Source organism: Toxoplasma gondii, chromosome Ib, assembly GCF_000006565.2.
Source record: "Toxoplasma gondii ME49 chromosome Ib, whole genome shotgun sequence".
NCBI classification, from domain to species: domain Eukaryota; phylum Apicomplexa; class Conoidasida; order Eucoccidiorida; family Sarcocystidae; genus Toxoplasma; species Toxoplasma gondii.
Window position 1 is genome coordinate 1,738,085 of NC_031468.1, and position 19,318 is coordinate 1,757,402.

Genomic DNA, 19,318 nt, shown 5'->3' on the forward strand with positions numbered 1-19,318 from the left:
TTTATATATGTACCTATATGTAGACAGATGTAGATTTATGGAGATCACTATATATATGTATATATATGTATATATATATATATATATATTTGTATGTATTCATGCGTTTAGTGCTGTCGAGTGAGATGGAGCGCGACGGCGGCTCTCAGAGCGTCTCCTCTGCGTGATGTGCCGACTTTCAGAACGCATTTGTTTCGATTTTTTGCGATCGTCAAGTTTCTCCAGTTGGGTGCGAATCCGCGAATCGCCTGTCTCGACGTCTTGGCCAAGAGCCCTCGTTTTCACATGCGAAAAGTCTCCCCTCTTCAGCAGAAAAACATTTACGAGACGGTCACCCTTCGCACCGCTTCACAGGCGCCACCGCACGCTCAAAGACACACATAGAAACATATACATATATATATATATATATATCTGTATATACATTTTGAAATATACATATACAAATATAAATGCATAAACATATACATATCTATATATCTATATATATAGATATAGATATATAGATATGTATATGTGCATGCATATGTAAGGATCGATTTGCAGTTGCATATGCTTGGACGCATCCAGCTACGGCGACGCCGAAAGGGCTGGAAGCCTTTTGTCTTTTTCTCTGTGAAAAACAGTGAAGCTGGCCACCGTCACCTTGTGGACGCACGCCTCCTTCTCCACCGAGCGAGTCTGTGTGTCTCTGCCTGTCGAGAGAGAAGGCGGAAATGCCGGTAAGGCAGAGAGCGTTGCCGCTCCACGACATCAAAAGAGAAACGATTCGGCATGAGCGCGCCTGTCGAACTGAAAAGGTCGCTGGAACTGTCGGATGCTCCTGCTGCGGTGACGCGCGGATACACCTGTCCGTTCTCGTTCCCTGGTGGCGATGCTCTCGAGTGCGCCCCTCTGGAATGGGTTTGCTTCTCTCTCCTCACGTTGCTGCAGTTTTCATCTCTGTTTTTCTCTCTCCCTCTCCTCCATCGTTCTACCTTGTCTCCATCGTTCTACCTTGTCTCCCCCATCGTTCTACCTTGCCTCCATCGTTCTACCTTGCCTCCATCGTTCTACCTTGTCTCCCCCATCGTTCTACCTTGTCTCCATCTTTCTACCTTGTCTCCATCTTTCTACCTTGTCTCCATCGTTCTACCTTGTCTCCATCGTTCTACCTTGTCTCCCCCATCGTTCTACCTTGCCTCCATCGTTCTACCTTGCCTCCATCGTTCTACCTTGTCTCCCCCATCGTTCTACCTTGTCTCCATCGTTCTACCTTGTCTCCCCCACCGTTCTACCTTGTCTCCATCGTTCTACCTTGTCTCCCCCACCGTTCTACCTTGTCTCCAGTGTTCTGCTGTCTCTTCACTTTCTCTCTCGTTCCCTCGATGTGCAGAGGCCTTGTGGCCAGCGAGCGAGTCGTCTGGCTTCGACTTCGCGCGCTGCGCAGGTCTCAGTCATCTTGCGACGAGTCTTCAGAGTCTTCGCCTTCCGTCTCGCGTCTCCTCTCTCGCTCGCGCTCTTCCTGTTCTCTCCTTTCTCGCTCCTTTTCTTCTCTCGACATGCGCTGCTTCTCCAGGCGCGGTGTGCTCGTGGGCGAGGCCGCCCTCACCGGGCTCTCTGCGTCTGGGATGCTGCTTCTTCTCTTCTTCGCTTCTCGTGGAGTCTTTTCTGAGTCTTCCGGCGGCGGACCGATGACCGAGCCGCACCTGCGCCGCCTGCAGACGACCGGCGAAATGTCTCGCTTCCGCGTCTCCGTCAGCTGTCTCTCCACCGCAAGCAGCTTCGCCGCAAGGCCTCCATCGCGCCGCGTCGCCTCTGTGGCTTGCCGCTCTCCTCTCTTGTCTCCACGCTTGGACAAATCCACCTTCTGGAACTCCCCGCTCTCGCCGCGTTCCCTTTCCTCCTCTTCTCCGTCCTTCCCTCCCTCCTCTCCTCCTTCCTCTCCTCCCTCCCCTTCTCCTCCTTCCTCTCCTCGTTCCTCTCCTCCTTCCTCTCTTGCCTGCTCTTCTGGTTGCTCTTCTCTCCCTTCCTCTTGTGCTGCTGTTTTTCTTCGTTCAGCGGCGGCGCTTGCCGAGAGGCTCTCCGCTTTCTCGGACGCTGTGGAGGCTGCGAGGTTGGAGCGCGCGCGAGGGTCGACGCATTTGGCGACGAGGACGAGTCGCTGCGAGAGGCTGTTCTCGAGCTCCTCGCCTCTGCCGCATTCTCGCTTGAGGTGCAGAGCCGGCAATGGGCAGCAAGAGATTTCTGCGAGCGACGCGTGAGCGCCGGGCAGCGCAGGAAAAGGACTTTCTTCCGGTGCGGGGACCTGAGCGGACTCGCGAGACTCAGCCGTCTCAGAGGCGGACTCGCGGCTCCCAGAAGGCGAACAGAGACGGTCTGCTTTGCAGTCGAACACCGAAGCAGCCACCAGCTGGTGCGGAGACGACGGTCGCTGAGGCATCTTCGGAAAGCAGAGAAAAACTTGATCAAGAACGAGAGAAACTGCCGAGGCAAGGAGAGGCGACACAGAGACAAGGGGAGACGAGACAAAAACGGGAGAAGACTGGCCGGGAGAGGAAGCAAGACTGAAGAAGGAAAGAAGAAACGCAGCGGCAGGACGAGGGAGCAACTCCTGAGAGCGAGAGGAAGACAGAGAGTCGGCTGGAGAGAAGAAAGCCGCAGGGGGAAGGGGAGGGCAAAGCGGAGGCAAGAATACGTCTAGCTCTCTTCCTAGCGACTCGCGACAATGGTGAAGAGAGAAACGCGCTGGGGGAGAGAAAGTAGAGAAGCGAAGCCGGCGAGAAAAGCTGAGCTCTTTGTGTCGGCAATCGCAGTCCCTTCTGCGAACTGAAGCCTCGAAATTGCAAAGGCGCCGCGAAGAACTCGCAGAAACGGATGGAAGGCGAAAGAAGCCCAAATGGGGACGACAAAGAAGAAGGAGAAGGAGAAGGAGAAGAAGAAGAAGGAGAAGAAGAAGAAGAAGATGCAGAGGTCAGAGTGCTGACCGCCGGCGAGAGTTGAGAGGCGAGGGGCGCTCCGTCTGAATGGCTTCTGCGCGATGAGAAGAAACAAAGTCTTTATGAAAGAAGCGCGTCGAATTTCTTATTTCCTCTAGACAGCTCTGCGTTCTGGGAGAGACATTTGCACCCGCTTCGCGGCAAGTGCGGTGTCTCTCTGCAGCTCTGAAACTGCGAACCGCGAGGGACGACGAGTTCCCCTTTTCGCCTGGCGGAAGGACGAACGGAGGATGTACCAGAAGTGAAGAGAGAAGAGAGACTTCTCTCGGGAGAAGGTGCAGTCTCGCTCTTCAGAAAAAACTTTGTTTTTTCAAATCGCATTCGCTGGTCCACACCGGAAACACCGCCGAGACAACCATCGGGCGTCGAGGAGAAGGAGGGAGTCAGGAGTTCCCTCGGAGCGGAAATGGTCTGTACGCGTTCTTTCTCGCTCTGGAAACAACGCTCTTTTTCTTTTCTTTTTCAGAGAGGAAGAGACTCGCGAGGCGACGCGTTGTGTCTCGCACCCCCCAGCTCCACCCTTGGTCGTCTTTGTTCTCGTCTCCGCTGTGCATGCGTTTTTTCCGCGAAAAGACGCCCGGCGAGCTCGGCGCTCGGCCTCTCTCTCTCGCAGGTTTATCGACACTCGGACGCGCAGAGTTCGTTGTCCAGTCTTCTCGGAGGAATTTTTTTGGGACTCGCTGAGCAAACGGAGGAAAAGGTTTCCAGAGAAACTCAACCGTCTGTCTGTGTCTGTGTCTGTCACCGCTGCTGCACGCAGCTTCGAGGATCTCTTCAGACGTCGCTCTGCGAGGATGCGGCTGGTCCGTCTTCTCAGTCGAGTGCGACGGTCTCTTCAGTACTGCTTCTCGCTTCTCGCGTCTCGCTTCTCGCTTCTCTGATTTCCTTCGTTCTTCTCTCCGAGTATCCACCAGAAAGGCCTCCTGGAGAAGAGGTCTTTCTGATGCGCGAGTCTCCTTCTCTTCCTTCTGAGCTTCTCCGGACTCCACACCTGCATGCGTTCGACCTCGGTCCCCGACTCCGATTAACCATCTTTGTTTCTGCGTCTCCTCTCCTTCTTTCTCCTCGCCGTCCGAATTCGCTGGTCGCCTCCTCTCCGCCTGCGCTCTTCGCTCGACAGTCTTCGGTGGCCGGAGGAGCCTCGGAACGCGGGGCGGTCTGAGGCGAGTATTGGCGAGCTCTTTCTCTTCTTTGCGTGGGCGCAACCGCAGTTTCTTTCTTCGAGATCCACTGTTGTCCTCAAAATCGTTCAACAACAAGAGGAGGAGGAGAAGGCGCTTCGTTTCGCGGAGCAAGGCGCCGTCGCAGAGCGTTCAGGCGTCTCCTCCATCGCCACCCCCAACTCCGGGACTCTCTTCTCTTCGTCGGTCTCCCTGTCTCCGGTTCTTCTCTGACCTTCTCGCTTCCGCATCCTTCGCGCCATTCCCTTTCCTTTTTCGCGTCTCTCGTCCGTCCAGTCTTCGAGAGCGCGCAGGAACCGCACCTGTGAAGCTCGGCGAAAGATGCCAGACTCAGACGAAGGGCGCCGAGACGCGGAGGAGGACGGAAAGAGGCTCGCGAAAGCTTCGAGCGATGCGCAGGAACCGCAGCACCCTGCCTCCTCTTCTGTCGGCAGGCCTCGCAGCGGCGAGAAGAGCGACGCGACTGCCGACAGAGAAGAGAAAAAAGATTCTCTCTCTTCGACGCGCGCTGAAAAAGCACAACAGACTCGCAGAGACCCTTCTTCTCCCCTCCCTGACCATGTTCTCATGCCCCCGCCCCCGCGTCTGCCCACACCCCTGTTGAAAAAACGTAAGCAAAAGAAGTCGAGACCTTCATCCATGTCCACCAAACGCTTGTTCGTATATATCTATATATATATATATATATATATATATATATATATACACGCATATGCATCTATAAATGGTGTATTCATGTAGACATGTATATATATATATATATATGTATACGTGTATATATATGCATATGTTTGTACGTGGATCTATACGTACATATATATGTACATATATATGTATATATATGCATATATATATGTATATATGTATATAGTCATGTAGATAGCATGAGAGGCAGAGATTCACTTTCTGCATGTATTTGTATGAATGCGTTTATAAAGTTTTTTTTGTGGTAAAGGAAGGATCTGCGCGGGAGGCGAATTTCGAGAGATTTTTCGGAGGAAAGCGCCTAGAGCGTACCCAATGTCGGAGCACACAGATGCAAGGGGATACGGGAGATGAGGCGAGGAGAAGGTTACTTCCTCTTGAGCGAGAGTCGTAGATTGTGAAGTTTTCTCGAAGCCAAGCGCGTATACGGACACCCTAGGCTGAAATCCACGTATGCTCGAGTGTATATTTATGTTTAAATGGAGAGAGCGTGAGAGAGACGACAAGCGCGACGAAGCAGAGATACCTCTACAATGATGTACTGAATCGTACATCTCGATCGCTGTGCTCCTTCATTCCTTCGTCGCTTTTCGGACTTCTCCTGCCCCCGCCTAACCGCCGCCTCGCCTGCGTCTCTTGTCGGAAGGCGAGGAAGGTTTCTTCTTCCAGAGGGCGGAGGCACTCGTTCTTCTGCAGATTCTTTGACTTCTCCTTTCTTTACCTTCCGCGAGTGCAAAGCAAGCCTTTTCGAGTTTTTTTAACTCTTTACATCGCCGCAAAGGTTTCCTGCTGTGTCTCACCTCCGACCGCGTGGTGGCGCGCTAAGTGCTGGAGAGAAAAAAACTCGAAAGATATCCATTTGTAGCTCGAAAGATCTCCATTTTTAGCTCGAAAGATCTCCATTTGTAGCTCGAAAGAGATCCATTTTTCTTGCCGCACCAAGTGGGGCTCGAAAGAACTCTCTTCTCGACAAAGCGCGCCGACCGAGAAATGTTTTTCCTCGAAAGAAGAAGGATCGCAAATGCTTTTTTCGCGCTTCTGGTGTGCAGGGAAGCTGGCAACGAAGCAGACAAGCTCTCGTCAAACAGACTCGGCCGAGACACTCGCGGATCACAAGTCTCTCAGCCCCCCCGCTCGGAATCCCATAAACCGGAGTCCCTCGTCTTCCTCTTCTCTCTCTTCTTCTTCATCTTCTCTCTCTTCTTTCTCCTCTTCTCTCTCTTCTTCTTCCTCTTGTTCTCCTCGTCTCCGACTGACCACGGAGGCGTCCTCTTCTTCGCCAGAGCGCGGGGCGTCTGAAAGCGTTCATGCGAGCGAGAAGGCAGACACAGGGCAGGGCGCGACGTCGGCAGTTGAGGATCTGTTTTCTTCGTTCATGTCGGAAATTGCGGAGTTGGAGAGTCAGAACGCAGACTGCACGGAGGACGGCAGAGGCGTCGCAACCGAAGCGACTTCGCCTTCCGAGGGAAGTGGAGAGCCTTCAGTCCGTTCTTCTTCTCTGTCTGACGCACCTGCTGCGTCTCCTCACTCTTCTTGCCTGTCGTCGTCCTCTTCTTCCTCTCTTTCTTCCTCTTCTCCTGTCTGTCGTCAAGTGGTGGATTCGCAGACGCAGCGGCCGTCCTCTTTGAGTGTCGAGACAGGCGAAGGGACTTCGAGAGTCCGAGCCTCTTCGCGTATGGAACAGCCGGAGGAGCGCGGCGGGAGAGACGCAGGAGACAGAACGCTCCTGCCAGCGGAGTACGACGACGACGAGGAAGACTCAGGCGCGTCTTCTGCGCAGAGCCGAACTGGACGGGACACCGAGCTTCTCTTCTCTGCGGAAGGAGAAACGCAAGAGCGCTGCTCCCTCGATGACGAAAAAGGAAAGACAGACCCTGCGAAAACAGGGAATCAACAGCCGAGTGCGCCTGTCTTGCGAATCATTTCGAGGACGAAACGAACTGTCGCGGAAGACGCGAAGCCGCAGGCCGGACCTGCCGGCGACGCGGGAGACCCCAGCCACTCGCGAGTGCATGCACTCCGCGGCTCAGACGGCAGAGAGGTCCGGAGCGGAAGGAGCAGAGTTCGCGAGCAGTTCGTGCCGACGCCCACGGAGAAGCTGAAGACGCCCGAGGAGAAAGTCGCGGAATTCCTCAAACAAATCGCCTTCATCCAGCGCGCCGTCGACGAGCACGAAGAGCGCGAGCGCACCCGGCGGCGCCGCCTCCGGTGGACGTACACCGCAGCGAGCGCGGGCAGCGAAGAAGAGTTTTTCTCCGACGAAGACGCGGCCTCGGCAGCCGAGAGTGGAGACAGCTTAGAGGAAGGCGAGGGCCGCGGCAGAGACGCCGAAGGCCGCTCAGCTTCACACAGTGTCTCTACAGAGTCTGAGGATAGAGCGAGGAGAGACAGAGGAGAGAGAAGAGAAAGAGAAAGAGCAGCGGAGAGCCGTCACGGCATCGAAGAAGGAGACGATTTGCTGGAGGAGATCGTGGAGGCGGAACTCGAGGCAGAGCGCAGACGGGAGTCGCGGGGAGAAACCGGAACAGAGCACAGCAAGCGATCGCAGGCGGCGTCCACTGGAGACAGCTTCGTTTCGGCTGGGATCTGCAAATGTCTCTGCACCTTCTGCAAGTACTGCAAAGAGAAACACCCGAAAACTCCCAAGAAAAAAGGCTCGACACACGAAACCAAACAGGTGAGAGCAAGAAAAGAAGAGAGGAACAGAACGCCCACTCCTTCCTCCCTAACAAAACAGATTCTTCTCATCATATATATATATATATATATATATTGTAGATAGAGAGAGAGACGTATATATATGTGTATACGTGTATATATGTATATATGTATATGTATATATATATATATATATATATATCTGCATATGCGTGTAAGTCCACATGTAGGAACAGATCTGTGTGTCTGTGTATTTTCACGTACACTTACGCGTATGTATATAGGAGCATCCATGCATGCATTTACGCATATAAAGGTATCCATATACATATATAAATATATGCTTTTTTCGTTTGGGAGCTTGGTGAATCTCGGGTAGCGCCTCTTCAGTCGGTGAGACATCACGTCTGCTTGTGAGGTTTCACTTCCGTGGCTGCTTCTCGCTCGTCCTTGTCTCTCTTTGTGTTTCGGTTTCCGACTTCCTTTGTCGCTTGTCTTCTTTCCTCTTTCTTTTCTGTCTTCTGTTCAGATTGAAGCGCTGCTGTGGACCGTCGCGGCGGAGCTCAGCAAGCTGGCGTCGCCCGCTGAGGCGTTGTGGCGCAGGCGCACCGAAGCTGCTCTGGAGACGCGCAGGGTGAGAAGAAGAACGGGGAATGGTGGAAGAAATGCAAAGAATTGAGGCGCGAATGGAGCGGAGAAGGAGAGCGCAAGAACGAAGGCAAAGACAGAGAAGGAAGAACAAGGGAAGATAGTGGAAGAACGCGGAACTCAGAAGCCATGGCGTTCTGTTGTTTGTGCGGCCGGTCGGCGAATCTTTCGCATGCATTTTTTGCCATTTTTTCTTTTCTTTCTGTCGCAGTTCGATTGGCAAGCGGGGGCCTTGGACAGCGCGTACTTCCTCGGAACGCTTCGCACGCTGAGAGAAGACCTGAAGGTACGCTGAAACTGCTTCAGGACAACCTCTGTTTTCTCTCGTTCCGTTGCGACAGAAACGCCGAGAAGACAATCCGCGGTCGCAGCGCGTAGCTTCCTGTCTTTCGGCGTCCATGCAGATGTGTTTCGACTTTCGAGGTCTCCGGATCTCCTTGTGTCGAGCTATTGTCCTCCGTGCAGTTGTTCCTTCCGAGTTGGAACCGTAAGATCATCGTCTGCAAGAGCATTCAGAACTGCAACTGAGGCGGGAGATGTAGTCGACTTCCCCTGTCTAGACAGCTATGGGCAGGATATGCTCGGGACGAAGAGTCGCCTTCAGTTCTTGCATTTTTTGCCCTACACACAGAAGAAAGAACAAGACTCTCGAGTCTTCTCTAAAAGCTTCTGCACCACCAGCTGTATTAGTCAACCGATTTAGCAGTAGAACCGCTTCAGGAAGAAGGAAACATGGTGAATCAAACTACAAGTGTGTCTGCACATTTTTATCGAGCTGGCATTCCCCCTGTTTTTTGTGGGGGGGAGGTTTGCCCGGCGCTGGATCTTCTCTCCCTGCGCAGACGCCTGCACCTGCCGGTGTCGTTTTCATCTCGAGTTAGAGAGTCTCTTCGTTTGCGCGAGTTTTCTCTTTTTCTCTACTCGCTTTTGGCGCTGTACAGACTGCTGGTGGCATGTGCGATGCGCTCACATCGCGAAGCCGGCGCCCGCGTAGCGACCAACTTGCTGGGTGTTGTCGAGCAACAGAGACATCCGTTTCACCTCAGCTGCCGCCTTGGCGTCTCTCCTTTTTGAGCGGCACCCTCGGAACGTTCTCTCCCTGTTCTCGCCTGCGTCGATCTTTCTCTGACTGTTGGCATGCAGTTCTGCCTTTGTTTGGAGCAGTTGGTGTGTCTGTTTGTCTCCGCTGATTGACCCTCCAGGCGAGAGTCGAGCAAGAAGAAAGACGCGAGAAGCTTCAGTCAAACAGCTCGGAGTTAGCTTCTGCTTTTCCCTACTCTTCCGCCGCAGCGACGGAGAAAGATGAAAAGTCGAGCTCTTCTTCAAGCTCCACAAAGGCGTCTTCAAGTTCTGCCAGTTCTCCTCTCTCCAAATCACAAACTTCTCGAGCGGCTGACAGTCCTCCATCCTCAGGTCCTGTCTCTGCTTTCTCCTGCATTCGCTCGGTCTACGACCCCAAACGAACTGGATTCTCTCCAAGACTTCCTTCTTCTCTCTCTTCTTCTTCCTCTTCGTCTCTCGCTTCTTCTTCCTCTTCTTCTCTCTCTGCTTCGAGGAGTGTCTGTGCTAGCTACAAAAGCGATGAGGAAGCGCCTCTGCCGCCTTCGCCACCGCCGCCGATGCCGTCTTCAGACGAAGACGAGTCTTCTGAAGCAGAGTCCCGAGAGCAGAAGGACACAGAAAGAGAGAAGAAGGGAGACAAAGAAGGAGAGAAGAAAGGAGAAGAGCGCGGAGAGAAGGAAGGAGAAGAACGAGCAGAGAAGGAAGGAGAGAAAGGAGTTGCGGGGGCGTCGGATCAACGAGCAAGAGCGCCGCATGCGTCAGGTAGGCCGCGGAGAGAGTGGAAACAGAGACTGGTTTTTTTTGCATTTCAAGGAGAGAACAGAAAGTCATTTGTCGAGAAGTCCAACGCATGCGGTCTCTCTCTGCGACGCGAGCTTGCGAGTGTCGTGGAGACGGTGATTCGCCCCTGTGTTGCATGTTCGTTCTCCCGAAAAACGACTTCTTGGTTTCCAGAGAGACCCTGGGGCATGAAAAACCGGTTTTTCTCCGTCTGCGTCTCCAAGCGACTTGCGAGGACTCGCTGCGATCCGACGCGCGATCTTCTCTGAGTTTCTTCTCTGTGTCCTTTCTGCTTCTCCTCTCTTGCTCGTATTTCGCGTTTTTTCTTCTCTCTGGTTCGGTCTTCTTGTCCTTCTTCGGTCTCTCTCTGCTTCTTTTTCTCGTTCTTCTTCCTTGATCGTGTCTGACTTGTGTCGCTGGCTCTGCGGCTCTGGCGCCGGTACGCATCGGGCGTCCTGAGCGCGCGAGGCACCGGGAGCTTCGAACGTGGAGACGCAGAGAGAAAAAGCACAGAGAAAAAGAAGAGAAACAGGAGGCGGAGGAGACGAGAAGACTCACAAAGAAAGAGAGAAGAGTCCGAGAGAAAGCGAAAAGAAAACAAGCAGGTCGGCGATGCTCCTTGACCGTGGCCAAGATCTTTTCGCCTCGCTTCTCGACGCTCTTTCAAAGGCTGGTACGAAGTCTAAACAGTTTCGACCTGAGAGACGGAGAAAGAGCATAAGCATGGAAGAGAAAGAGGACGAGCAGGACTGCGGAGACAGAGGAGAACGAGAAGGAGTGCGTTCTATTCCTACCTCCGTCGACGGCAGAGTTGCCGTGAGTGAAAGGTAAGAGAAAGGGAACGGGAGAAGCGGCATTTTCGTTTGTTTATTTCCGCTTCGCAGCGAAAACTCAGGCAAAAACATTTGCTGCAGGCACTCAGAGAAAAGGCGCGCTTTTTTATCACGTCAGCTTCTCCGTGGTTTTTCTCCTTGTTCGCTGTCCTTGTTCAGGCGCAAAGGAGATGCATCGAGAGAGACGACGATCGCCAGATTCCTCTTCCTCCAGAAAAGCTCGACGTCTGGGTCGAACAGGGCCATTGCATTTGTTTGCTCAAAGCATAACGCCGTGATTCCCTGTCGCTCTTGTGACTCTCCTCCTCCTGCTCCTCCATCACCTTCTCCCGTTTCTGTTTTTCCTCTTAACCTCTCTCGTCTGTCTCTGTCGCGCGTCGCTCCCCGTTTTGCAACTTTCTCTCCTGTTCCGTCGGTCCTCTGCCCGTGCTTCTCTTTGCTGGGTGAATCCGCTGTGTTTCGTCTCTCCGGAAACCGCGAAACAGATGATTTTGCGCGACACAGGGGAGAGGTAGTCGTTGAGAGAAGAAAGAAGAGCAGAACTCTGCACCGAAAGCAGAGCGAAGACGTCTCAGATATCGAGAGAGGCGACCTCCTGAGCTGCGTTCGCGCCGGTCTCATCTGCAGGGCGCGTCGCGCTCTGAAGGCTTTTTCGGGACTGGAGAGAATTCTTTGTGTCTCTCAGCAGTTTCACAGTTTGTGCAGGGGCGCGAGTGAGAAAAGCAGGTTTTCCTCGTCAGTCCTGGAACGCGAAAAGGTAGCGAGAAGACAGACAGGCGCATCACGTCCACCCGGCGTTCTGACTCAAGGCCGGCGTGTGTGGCGTTTCTTCTCTCTTCTCCGGAGTTTTCTTTCAATATGTCTTTCTCATTCGCTCTTCTCCCGCTTTTTCTCTCGCCTCCAAGACTGCTTTTCCAGTTGCTCTTCTTGCGCAGCGCGCGTTTTTGCAGAGACGCGCAGAGGGGAGGCCGTTAGAGTCTTTGTACAGCTCGCGGAGTCTGTCGCGTGGATCGACTTCTCCGAAATGTTCAAAGTCGCTCCGCCTCGAGTGCTTGTTCCTCTCTCCCGTCTCTCTCCCCTCCTCCTCCACGGCAGCCTGCTTCTCAGGAAACATCGCGCGTTTCCATTCGCTGATTTCAGAGAACGCCCCGCAACTCCTCCCCTTCCCTCTGGGTGTTTTTCTCTGCAATCTCTGGAGCCTGTTGTTCGTCTCCGAGAGGTTCATGTCTCCCCTGTCTTTCCTTCTCCTTTTCCGGCTTTCTCCCTCTCTTCTCAGGCGAACCTCGCGGCGCAGACGCAGCTTCAGTCGCTCTGAAAGAAGACGCCAAAACCCAAGCGCCTCTTCTCTCTGAAGCTTCCGGTGCCCTGCGAGCGCGCGATCACGCGCAGACAGCAGCTGGGGAGAAGAAGGGGAGAGCGCATGCAGTTGGAGTGTCTCTGGCGTCCACGACAAATCCAGTTTTGCGGAAGAAAATGAAGCTCGTGGACAAGTGGAGACGCACGCGAGAGCGCGAAGACGAAGAAGAAGAAAGACTGGAAAGGGTGAGGACGAACGTTCCGCGAGTTGCTCTGAAACTCGACGAGGGCGAGACTGTGGACGCTTCCGTGAACCAGCAGCTGGGATTTGTGTCTTCGTTACTGCGTGGAATTAACCTGCTCTTCTTCAAGAAGGAGTTGTGCACACAAACCTGCGTGGAAACTGCGTGGATCCGCTCATTCTCAAACCAACAGCTGCGCCGTGAGTCTCTGTAGATGTTGACGTTCTAGGAAATAGTTCTGCTGAAGGACCCTGCTTGGTCCTTCTACGAGGCAGTTAGTTCTACGGAAAAGTTCCTTTTCTGCAGTCCTGCGCATGTCTCGATGTCTCTCTTCTTTGCCAGTGCAGATAGGCAAGGCTCTGTGTGTGAATCTGCGGGGTGTCTGGTGTCTCTGACGAAAAAACGTCTGGTGTCTGTTTCCTCCTTCAGGAGAGAGAACGACGGGAGCTGGAGAGGGAGCAGCGCGAACGACAGAAAATCGAGGAGTGGAAAGAGCGACAAATCGCAAGGTGCGCGCGGGTGTCTCTCCTGCTCGAGTGTTTGTCTGATTCGTTTCTGCTGTGTGCTTCCCTTTCTCTCCGCGGTTCTGTGATTCGCATGACGCGAGGAAAAAAAGGCGTTGCGTATCTCGACTCCTCTTCACCTGCTGCGGTCGCGGCCTGCTGCAGCCCCGCCTTTGTCTGGTTGGTAACCAGGTAAAGACACAGCCGCTCACCACGCGTCTATCTTCACCGACAGATGGAAACAGACTCATGCAAATGTAGATAGAACAGTGGCGAGAGGTCGGCATATCGAGGGGAGCGCAGACAGAGAGAGATGCATGCGCTAGAACGATACAAACTGCATCTAGAGATGTTGATGCTGATGCCTACACGAAGGTGAAGAGGCGTCGACGTGGAGACATGCACATCGGCAGGGCGAGATGGAAGTCGATACCGGCAGCAGCTTCGCATTGTAGAAAGCCATTCGTGTACGCTGTGTTAGATGCGCTCCAACAGATCCACATGTCTTTGAGGTTGAGAAGTGCGACTGTGTTTCTTCAGCGGAGCGGCGACGCGCAATGCGAATTTAATCGAAGTGACGCAGGACTGGCGAACGATGATCGACAAGAATCGCCAGCAGCAGCTCTAGTTTCTCTCGTTTCTCTCGAGTGCGTGGCGTCTCTTTTCTATCTCTCCCGTGTGTCTCCCCCGTCTCCTCCAGACTTGAAAACTCTGGGATGTCTGTCAAGTCCTGTGAAATCCAGCGTCGCTGAGTTCCAGAGAAACGCTCCGGCGCAGCGCCCGAACACAGACGCGTTTCCCTCCGACGAAACTGGCTTCGCGCCTGCCCGGACGCAACGCGCCGCCTCCCTCCTCTGCAGTGTACGTACACCTCTACAGAGGACACTACGTTCGACGCGCTTTGCCAGTGGCGCCTTGCACTCTCTCGAACCGAGCCGCTTCTTCACACCTAGACTCTGCTTTCCATGAGAAGCCGCAGAACGAAGGCTTTCGGCATTGGACTCAAAAATTCACAGAGAGCCGAGACTTCCCCAAGAGGGCCCCAGCAGAGAGACGACTCCTGCGTCTCTCTGCTGTGTTCAAAGAGAGAACCAGCTCGCGCTTCAGTAAAGGCGGCAGACGCTTCTGTCCAGCATGTGAGGAACTCTGGACAGACGGCTTTCTCGCGCTCACACAGACAACGAAGTTTGCTCCCGTTGAGAAATCCTCTTGTGCGCCAAAGCGGACGCAGCACAGACCCTCGGCAAAGATGAGGGCAGACCTAAGAGACGAAGGGCACAAGTAAATATTATTATGAGTTCACCTGTTATCCCCGCACCTTGCGACCGTTAGTTTTGTAATGTAGTCACAGAATGTCACATCTTCAAGAGTGTCGAAGTACATTCAAGCGAACAAAGAAGTTCTCCTTCATGAGTCGCCTGTCACACGCAGCTGGCAAAGCCGAGCCAAAGTGCAGGTTGCGACCTCTGCATGCGTCCAGAACGTGGACTGAAGTTCCACTCTTTCCGAAAACGGCGCAGAGAGCCCCTCCCCAGTGCGTTCTCTCTGCGTTTATTTGGATCTTCTTCAGAGTCGGCTATGTCCCCGAATATCTTCAAAAGTCTTCGAAACTGTTCCGCGAGTGTTTTTGTACTTCAGCGACGCTGGCTGTTCAAGAGTCTTCCTCAAATGAGGGCGTAGCTGACAATAACGGAGCTTCTCGTTGCAGGAGAGAAACGCCGGAAAATACCTTCGAGTGTCCGTGCTTCTCTGCGTCTCGCCCTGTGGCGCCTTCTCTTCCGCCGAGCGACAGGGACGCAGACGACGCGGGAGACCAAAAGTTCAGCCAAACCGAAGACACAGACCTTTTTCGGAAAACGCGACACTCAGAAGCTCTGCAGAACACCCGGACGACTGAGAAGTTCGCCTGCCTTTTCAAGCACAGGCCTCTCTCGACAAGCATCTGCACGGTTCGACGGCTTGCAGCGTCGAGTTCGCATCGCCGGAGTTCCAATTTCTCGCAAGGAGCTATGATACACAAACACTATAAAAACTGCATGCAACTGACGAAGACGAAGCACAAGCATTTCAGGCGGGGCAGCGAAGGTCCCCGAAACACGATCCGCCAAAGGCGCTAAAGACGCGCGCAGGTGTACATACAGTGGACTGACTCGCGAGGCACATGCGCTCTTAGAGGCGCGTCTTGACCTGGGAAGTTCGAGGCGAGACAGATCCCTTAAAAAGTCCAAAGGTTGCAGAGAGAGAAGTCCCGCGACGCGAAGACCTCCACATGTTCCCCTCCCTCCTCTCCCCCCTTCACATCCAATGCGTCTCCTCTTTGCGCTGGCTGCTTCTCTTGTCTCCGCCGTTTTCCTTCTCTTTCCTCTCCCCCGTTGGTCGCCTCCATGTCGCTCCTCCAGCCAGAACCTCCGTCTTCCTTCTCACTTCCTTCCACGAACTTCCCGAAAGCCACGGTCGCGTCACATCACGGGGAAAGACGCATCTAAGAGAAGGCCGCACTGCCCCTGCAGACACACAAAAAAAGGAGAACGCGTTTGATACCAGACACAAATGTCGTCTGATACCTGTGTTCCTTTCTCTCCAGACCAATCGTTTTTCGTATCACAATCACGCGCATCACACGCCCGCGCGCGCATCCTCTCGGACCGCAGTTCCGCCCTCCTCTCTCCTTGTTCCCCTGCTCTTCCTCGGATTTTTCAAAACATGTCTTCCCCTCGTCCTGGTCCCCTCCTTCTTCTCCCGCATGCGTTCTTTCTTCCACCTGACTTTTTTTCCTTCGTCTTCTCCCACCCGTTCCTCTTCCTTCGTTTGCGTCTCTCTTTTGCCTCCTGGAGATCTTGTCCTGAGTTCTCCACGCCTTCGCTCCGCTTTCTCCTTCGTTCGTTCTCTGCTCACCTCTTCGCCTTTGTGCATGGCCATGTACATGTATCCGTCTCTGCCCCAGCCGGTGCCCCAGGAGTTTTTCATGATCCAGAAGTCCTTCTTCGACTCTTTGTCCGTTCCGTATCCGACGAGGAGGACGCCGTGGTCGAGGTCTGTGCCACAAGACGCGTCAAAGACTCCCTCGTGGTAGAACTGGAAAGGCATCTGGTCGGCTTCGATGGCGATGCTCACTGGACTCTTCGCGAGAGCGGCCTTCATCGCAGCCTCGCTTCTCCGTGGTACGTCCTTGAAGCCCAAGATCTTCACGACTTTCTCACAGCTCTGCGCTCGACACTCCTCGTCTCGGGCAAGGTACGGATACGCATCCTCCGAGCAGATCCCGCCGCTGTCCAAGACGTACTGAAACGCGTCGTTCATCTCGCCGCCACTGCAACTCTGGTTGCCCTCTGCTCGCGAGCAGTCCATCAGCTCCTGCTCACTCAAACTCACCAGCTTGCCCGTCTTTGCGCAGTGCGCGCCCTCGAGAGCCCCTGTGGTCGAGAACGCCCAGCAAGAGCCGCAGTCTCGCTGGTCCTTCACCGGCGTCACGCATCCGCGCGAGCGCCAGTCCACTCCAGCAGGCAGTTCACTTGGCAGTACATTCAGCAACTCCGTCGCCACCTGACACAGGAAGCAGCGCGGGAGACAGCGGAGCGCGTCGCGCGGCAGGAGCCCGGTGAGAGGAGAGCGAGACGGAAGGAAGAAAACGAACAGGAACAGGAACAGGAGCAGGAACCGGAACACGGACAAAAAACGGGAGAAGAAGGAAACGCGGGGGAACGAGACTGGGAAGCAGAGCGGATGGAAAGTGCGCAGGGGAAGCGGGAGAAAGGCAGAGAGGGGCTGAGAGAAAAAAACGTAGAGGGGAGAGAAGAAATAGAGAAGGAGAAAGAGGAACGCAGAGAGCAAGACAGAAAAAAAAGACGAAAGGGCACCAAAAGGTGAAGTGGATCAAAAACAAGGTGTGCCGGGAACAGAAACACCCTTCTCGACTCAGTGTGTTTGACGCGCAGCTGGAAACAAAAACCACGGACCAAAACAAAGACAAAGACACCAAAGAAAAGCTGTCAAAGTGGATCTCATCTCAGTCGTACGAAGTCGGACTCCACGAGTTGGAGCCCGTCGCCACTTCAGCGACAGGTTGCACCCCAAGTTTGACTGCCATCTTCTTCTCCAGTGAATCAACATCTCCCTCTCGTCGCCGAGTCCACGCTTCCACTAACGCAGATATGTCTGGGAAGCTCTTCCCCGCGACGACGCCTGCAGACACTGAATCCACCATCTCTTTCCTCGACCGCTTCGGACCGTACAGAGCAGAAACCATTTCCGTCGCACGGCTGATCGAGAACAAACCCAAGCCACTTACCCCAAGGTGGTGCGACTTCAGGTTGCGGGACTTCTTGAAGCCGAGGTACTTCCGGCGGAACTCGTCGCGCGACAAGTCTCCAAAGTGATTCATCTTGAGGGAGTAGGAATATCCTGCATGCAGGCGGAGGAAAACCGAGTCTTTCGATGCAAGGCCGATCTAACAACCACGAAAACCGAGCACCTTCTCTCAACGCAGGGAATGTGTTCAGTAGCCACACACAACCCGGCAGAACTCACGAAAAAAGTCACGCGTCCAAACGTTTCCCTCGAAACAGAGAGAGATGCGTTCGCTTCACCTAAAGATGCCTCGGAGGAAGTGAAACGAATGAGAAAAGGCGCGGAAAAACGGAAGCCGCGCTCGTCTTCAACCTGCCGGTTGACGCGTTCAGTCAGAAGAGTGCGAAAGGAGCACCGTTCGTGTCGGGGGACAGCGGAAAAAAAATCCACGCCATGTTTGTCGAAGTTCACGGATCAGACCAAGCGACTTCACTGCAAGGGTGTCGGAAACAGGAGACTGCGTTGATTCTCGGGAGCCCGACTTCCGACCCCCAGCGCAGATTGGTCTAAAGAAGTTGCCGTATCCTCCAGTGCCCCCCCCCGCCATTCGGAACATGTAGATCATACACCGTGTCTTGGACGAAGTCGCATTGAAAATGGATACTTATTATCCGCTCCACAGCAGAGCTGACGTTGAGACTCCGCGGTTTCTCCTCATCGAGTATATGTTCTAGGCTCCGCATTGCATGAGAACGCCTCTTCAGATGCACCGAGCCTCAACTTTTTGATGCAAAGATGGACTCCAGACACGACGTCCAGCCCGCAGTTTCGAGGAGTTTTGTGTGTCCTCGAACTATGGAATACTTTTGTTCACTGAGAGTTCTGTCGACGCATTAACGAGCGCAGAAGAAGAAAGTTTGCGGCCCCTCCCACCACGCACACTGCGCGAGTGCCTACCTTGTTGGTTGTGTGTGTGAATGTAGACGAGGTTGTTTTTGAAGATGGCGTATCGCCTCTGTTTTTCTTCCTCAGTCGCGTAGCTCTTGGCGTACATGGCTTGGAAGCTGCTGAAGGCGTCCTGAAAGTGCGCCTCTTTCCATTCCCAGATGTTGGCGGGGGGTTGGTGGTCCTCAACTGGCGACGGCGGGAAGACCGCGCGGTCGTCTTCGCCCTGCCACTGAATGAGGAACGAGGCAAAGACAAGGAGAGACACCGCCGCAGCCACGAGTGCGATCCACGCCCGCGCTGTGAAGTTGCGTTGACGGAGAAATTTCTTCCAGAAGTACGTGCGGGTCGTAACAACGAACGGAGGACTCGGCCGGCCAGCGCGGACGCCTCGTCGCTGGTGAAGCTCGCCGTTCTCCAGCCCGTCGTCCTCGCCGTTGAGGAAGGAGACGTAGTGCGTCTCGCTGCTGTCCATGGTGTTCGAGAGCGAGGCCGCGGGGTAAGAGGGACAAACGGTCAAAACTCTGCGAAATAAGAAAAGTACGGGGGAAACCCGCGAACCGACGCGCCGCTGGGGGGCAGGCTCTTTTTCGGGAGCCGGGGAGGGCCAAAAAGAACGTCCAGGTTCCGGGGTAAGGATGAAAAAAGCCAATGTTCAGCGGTTGACAACGGAATGCTGTCGCTTTCTTCTCAGTTCCGACGGAAAACAGACAGCTCAGCGGGCTTTGCGGCGAATGACGCTTGCCGACAACGGCCGAGAAGCCACAAAAAAGTCCCGCGAGCGGTCACGGCGTGTTGCTTCCTTCGAGCCTCGACGACCTCGCGTCTCCTGTCGCGTTCCGCCGAAACAGGCAAAGTCAGGGCCACACGACCGCCTCGCTCGGTCCGAGAAAGTTCGCTTTCGGTGCCAAAACTATAGCAGAGAAGGACTGCCGGCCGCGTCGGCCTGGTCGCAAGCGACACGCGAGCCTGAAACTCGTTAGCTCAGGCGCCCGGCTCGGATCTTCTTTTCGCGAAAAGCGGACCTTTCCTTCCACTCGTCGTCCTAGCACATGCGCGGCTTCTGCGCCGCGCCCAGCCTCGTCGCGCGCCTCCTCCAAACATGCCGTCTAGCACGAGTGAAAAACCACTTTTGCGGAAGCGGACGAGAACCGCGAGCGCGTTTCTTTCGGGTGTCATGACACCTGAGAAGCCGGGCTT

General features: G+C 54.2%; 3 protein-coding genes across 3 annotated transcripts; 1 reads left to right on the forward strand and 2 right to left on the reverse strand.

Annotated features, from left to right (window-relative positions):
• Positions 1-229: 229 nt before the first annotated feature.
• On the reverse strand, positions 230-3,416 carry TGME49_321550 (hypothetical protein). The gene is made up of 2 exons (XM_018783026.1): positions 1,215-3,416; positions 230-1,018 (listed from the first exon to the last, which is right to left on the reverse strand). The coding sequence occupies exon 1, from the start codon at positions 2,420-2,422 to the stop codon at positions 1,433-1,435; it is 990 nt and encodes a 329-aa protein (XP_018638405.1). The 5' UTR covers positions 2,423-3,416; the 3' UTR covers positions 230-1,018; positions 1,215-1,432.
• A 4-nt stretch (positions 3,417-3,420) lies between these two features.
• On the forward strand, positions 3,421-13,951 carry TGME49_321540 (hypothetical protein). Its single transcript, XM_018783025.1, has 8 exons — positions 3,421-4,769; positions 5,914-7,541; positions 8,052-8,156; positions 8,382-8,456; positions 9,373-9,994; positions 12,122-12,387; positions 12,813-12,892; positions 13,427-13,951. The coding sequence occupies exons 1-8, from the start codon at positions 4,481-4,483 to the stop codon at positions 13,512-13,514; spliced, it is 3,153 nt and encodes a 1,050-aa protein (XP_018638404.1). The 5' UTR covers positions 3,421-4,480; the 3' UTR covers positions 13,515-13,951.
• CPL (cathepsin CPL) lies at positions 13,536-19,281 on the reverse strand. The gene is made up of 4 exons (XM_002371653.2): positions 18,131-19,281; positions 17,175-17,287; positions 15,782-16,429; positions 13,536-15,390 (listed from the first exon to the last, which is right to left on the reverse strand). The coding sequence occupies exons 1-4, from the start codon at positions 18,591-18,593 to the stop codon at positions 15,346-15,348; spliced, it is 1,269 nt and encodes a 422-aa protein (XP_002371694.1). The 5' UTR covers positions 18,594-19,281; the 3' UTR covers positions 13,536-15,345.
• Positions 19,282-19,318: the final 37 nt, after the last annotated feature.